Genomic DNA, 5204 nt, shown 5'->3' on the forward strand with positions numbered 1-5204 from the left:
GATTAAATTTTTAAATTGAGGATAATTTACTCTTTTTCTCATAATTTCCTCGTTTCTTTTATTAATCTTAATAATTTATTTTTACTCGTCCAATAATTTATATTTTTGTGAAAGAATCTTAAATTTATTTTAATATTCTAATTCTAAAATCTAAAACTGTAAATCTTACTAAATTTATTGAGTGAGATTAAAATTTTTAAATTGAGGATAATTTACTCTCTTTTTTCTCATAATATTTTTACCGTCCAATAATTTTATATTTTTGTGAAAGAATCTTAAATTTTATTTTAATATTCTAATTCTAAAATCTAAAACTGTAAATCTTAAATATAAACTCTAGATTCTAAATCATGATATCCTAAAATTATAAACCATTAATTATAACTAGGGCGCGTGATGTTAAAATAGTTAAATTTGTGTAAAATTTAAACTAAAGTTTACATAATATGTGTATCAAATAATTTCTTTATATATATTTTATATATTATATACGAGATAGTGACTTAAAGTGCATAAGGTAAGTTGAAGATGGTAGAGGATTTGTCGGTCACAGTTCACTCATTCTACGGTAAACAATTTTGAGAAATAGAAAAATAATGATTTTTCAAAAAAGAACATAAAAATTAACTTTTTTTATATAATAAAATTTAGATCATGGTGACTACTTCAATCCAGGGTTAGGATATGAACATAAAAATTAAATGAAAAAGAAGAATGCTCTCTATTAAAAAAATTAATTACATATCCTATATTATAAGTGACGAATGTGATAGAAGTTTTATTAGTGAATTTATTGACAGACTTTGATAATAAAAAATATTATTTTTTTAAAAATTTTAAGTTTTAATAATTACATTTATAAAATATATGTATATTATTAATAATTAAAAAAGAAAATAGATATTATTTTATAATTATTATAAATTATTAAAAATAATATAAAAATGATAAAATTAATCTTAACTGTTATTATTTGATTTATATATGTCATGTCATCATTTTTTAGTAACGTAACATATGTTATATTATTAATTAAGTACATACAAAAATATTACATTAGTAATATGTTCGTTACAATTTTCTTCTAACAATTATATCTTAATTAAAAATTAAAATATTAAAAGTAAAAATGAAAAAAATTAAAGATTAAAATGTAAAAAAATTAAAACCACACTAGTTACTTATAAAAATCTCATCATTATGGCCAAAATAAATAGAGTTAGAGTCATAATATTTTAAATCTCAATTCCCAAGCCCAATTTCGTACTTTCCTAACTGTACGATACAGTTCACGTAATTTAATTTTTCGAAAAGGGTTAATTTGGTAATTGGCATTCGTTACTAAAGGATATGCAAAGCGATATTTACGGGACGATCTTCATTCATGACCGAGTTTACCAGAAACTTTGCTCTTGATTTGTTTTCCTTTTTAAATTTTGGAGCGAAAATTGTTGTGAGTAATGCAAGAAATCTATTCGATCGAAGGTGGCTGCATACTCAGCGGCGGCCACGGCGGCGGAGATAGGAGGCTACGGCCGCACAGCCACCAAACACTCAAGTGTCCACGTTGCGACTCTCTCAACACAAAATTCTGTTACTACAACAACTACAACTTCTCTCAGCTACGCCATTTCTGCAAGAGCTGCCGTCGTTACTGGACAAAAGGCGGCATCCTCCGTAACGTTCCTGTCGGCGGTGGTTGCCGCAAGGCCAAGCGCACGAAAACCAAAGCTTCATCGGAAACCACCACGGTTGCCGCCTCGGCTTTGCCGCACCCGGAGCAACAACAGCGTGAGCAAGCTAAAGCGAATTCTCATTCTAGCAGCGAGAGCTCGAGTCTAACCGCAACGAATTCCAACGTTGCAGTGACTAACAACAACAAAAGCAACGTTAACAACAACGGTTATGGTGGTGGCACAGCGTCGGCGGTAACCTCTCATGCTAACTTGATAAATGTAACCGAGCCGAAGTTTTATGGAAACCCTAATAATTTAGGGTTCGAGCCAGTATTGCTGGAACAAGGATCGGATAGCGGGTTATTTTCAGGAATTGGGGGTTTTACGAGCTTGATTACATCATCAAACGATAAAACGTTGTCGTTTGCTTTCGACAAGGTATTAAATGATGGACAGTGGCAGCAGCAAAAGATGATGAATATGGGAGGGGAGGAAATCACGGGGGGATTGCTTGATCAGACGGTGCAGGTTGAGCTATCGAATATGGCTAGTAGATCAGGGAATGGAGTTGGAGCGTTGGATTGGCAAGGGAATGGACATCAAGGGTTGTTTGATCTTCCTGACGATGTTGATAAGACATATTGGAGTCAAGCTTGGACTAATGAAGATCTTGCTACTCTCTATCTCCCGTAAATTATCTCTGACCCCTTTTTCCTTTTCCCCCCTTCAATTATTTATTTTAACTACAAAGCTTAAAGAATAATCAAAGAACTCCTCAAGGGTTAAGGCAGGATGTAACCTTATTTTTTTCCTTATTAATTGTGATAATATCGTCAAAGTTTGTAATTTATAGAGTTATATGCGTATATGAATGTAACTGTTAAATTTTAAAATATTTTCTTTCATTTTTATAGAATTGAAGTTTTATTTGGATGATTTCTCGAACCAGCTTGATTCTTTCTTGTGTTGACATGCTCTGCTTCATTTCCTTTGTTGTCTACATGTTATTACTATGATTTTTACTATTTTGATGTATCTGAATTCTAAGTTAAATTGATCACATTATTGAGAAAAAAAATAGTGTCTGTTGTTTTTCTGTTGATAATTTTATTTGTAGCTTTGTGCATGGTATTAATGGTAGTCGTCGTCGTCGTCATCAGCATTATTAGTAATCTCAATTTTAATTAATTAATTAAGTATAGTAGTATATTAATGGAGAGGAAGAGATAGGATAGGAACTGTTGGGAGCGTACGACTACTCCTATGGTCCTTGTGTATGAAAGATAGAATTGGTAGGGAAGAAGTTGTTTTTGGCGTGTCCTGGAGGAGTTAGTGACTAGTCCCATGCGTGATTATGACTCCACGGAGGGAGGTGATGAGACACCGGGTCAGGTTGACCACCTCAACGAGCGGAGGGTCCGTTTATCCTTCCTTCACCCCCTTTGTAGTGTTCGTCTTTGTATGCATTAATATTATGATTTAATTGTGATTCAATATATTCACGATGACGATGATGGTATTGATGAATGAATGGGATCAGGGTATGGGGAGAAGTGGTCTCCGTTCTCACTCCGACGGACTGGAGGGTCGGTTTATGTTCTCTTGATCTTTTCGGATTCACGACTCATCTGGTGGGAAAGTGAATTTCCTTTGTCAAACTGTCGCATTGCATCTTAATTATAATTCAATGCCCTGTCGATGAAAGCATGATTGATTGATGATGCACTAGAATGGGATGGGGTTTCAGTGGTTTCTTTGAATCATTTGTGCGCATTAAATGTGTTGTTTGAACCACTTGACTTTTGGGTAAGGTGTGGAAGTAGTGAGGGTTAAATTAGGTGAGGATTTTGATGTGGTCCCATATGGAGGTGGAAATGGACATGTTTGCAATGTTAGACTTGGGGGGTTGAGTTTTGGGCTCCTATCTCCTTACCAAAACAATGATAAGAAGATTGTCTTTGCTACAAAGTCTAAACTTAGGGAGGGTTATCATTCATCAACTTGGCTAGGAGTTTAGGCTGGACCACCGCTGGTCCTGGACCTGCTCCTCTGCTGTCCTTCAAGTTTGGCCAAATGTTGCTGCCATGGGTCCTGTAGTCGGTCAAAATTTACAGCTCAAAACCACCTTTGATTAATCGAAACTCCATTTGTCTATTCGTTTAAGCTTGAAAGATCATATTCAATTCTTGAAGAACCTTGGACATAATTTTTCATTCTAGTGTAATTATAATATATGTTTGTTTTTCTCAAATCTCAATTCATTGTTCTCTGAACTATACATGAATAATTTTTCATTATATGTTGTCCTTTGACGTACTTGTTATGGTCGGAGAAGAAGAAGAACGGCGAGGAGAGAAGGATTTGGGAATGAACGAGAGAGGGGAAGAGTTGGGAATGGATGTGCGAGGGTTAGGGATTGAAAAATGTTATTTGGGAATTGAAGCACGAGGTAATCAGATGAGTATCTTACCTAGTGAGATGGAGCAGGCCTGTTGGATCAAAGGAAGGATGAAGCGGCCCAAGCTAAATGACCCAACATCCGCTGAAGAGAAGAAATGAAGCAAATAACCATTCTGTTAGTATTCAGTTATTTTAAACGCCAGCTGGCATTTTGTTAGACTTCCGTACTACATTGTAACTAAATAAAATACCTGCTTGTCGTCATCCTTTGCTTATGAAATGAATGATGAAGAATTTATTTCTGTAACCTCTTTTTCTTTCTTCTAAAATCCTCTTTCTTGTTCGATTTTACTTCTCCATTTACTCAATCCATAACAATTTGGTATCGAGAGTCTGGGTTCTGGCAAAATATTGGGCATGACAAAGAAGAATTAGTCCATGGTTGAAGCGGATCTTTCAGGCATGCAAAAACAAATGGAAGAGTTAACAGCGTTGGTTAAGCAAGGACAAGACGAGACTAGTCCACCTAAATGGTGGGAAATACAAGAGAACATAATTACTGCATTTGAGTCAAGGATGGCTACTAATCAGGGCTATGTTGAAGAGCTGTTAAAGATCCTAACAGGCAGAACGTATGAAAATGAACAACCTGCTGGGGAACAGGTACAAACTTCTAATCCTTCTAAAAATGGTGAGAAGAATAATGTGTTGGTGACTATGGTGAATGACAAGTCTAGATTCACGTATAAAACAGATGAGCCTGGGATATTAAAGAGTAAACCTGATGCTTGTTTAGCTTTTAAGAACGATTCTTGGCATGAGACTCAAATGGGTGAAAATAGTAAATCTAAACCTATTATGTTGGGTTTGGAAGATGAGAAAAAGGGTTCAGGGGGTTCATTTAGTACTTCAGGGACTATGTGACACAAGCCTAAATAGAATTGCCATTTTTTGAAGGGAATAATCCTAGGGGATGAATTCAGAAATGTCTGAAATATTTCTCTATTTCTGGTGTTCCTGTTGAGCAAATAGTAGAAGTAGCTACTATGTATTTAACAGGTAAGGCTGAGATATGGTTTGATGGTTATATAATGCAAAAGCACCATGTAACATGGCATGAATTCGAAG

General features: G+C 34.9%; 1 protein-coding gene across 1 annotated transcript; it reads left to right on the top strand.

The window, feature by feature from the left end:
- Positions 1-1427: 1427 nt before the first annotated feature.
- On the top strand, positions 1428-2464 carry LOC120172235 (dof zinc finger protein DOF5.4-like). Its single transcript, XM_039179750.1, has one exon. The coding sequence runs from the start codon at positions 1461-1463 to the stop codon at positions 2367-2369; it is 909 nt and encodes a 302-aa protein (XP_039035681.1). The 5' UTR covers positions 1428-1460; the 3' UTR covers positions 2370-2464.
- Positions 2465-5204: the final 2740 nt, after the last annotated feature.

The sequence above is a fragment of the Hibiscus syriacus genome, unplaced genomic scaffold (assembly GCF_006381635.1).
Source record: "Hibiscus syriacus cultivar Baekdansim isolate YM2019G1 unplaced genomic scaffold, ASM638163v2 tig00111847_pilon, whole genome shotgun sequence".
NCBI lineage: Eukaryota > Viridiplantae > Streptophyta > Magnoliopsida > Malvales > Malvaceae > Hibiscus > Hibiscus syriacus.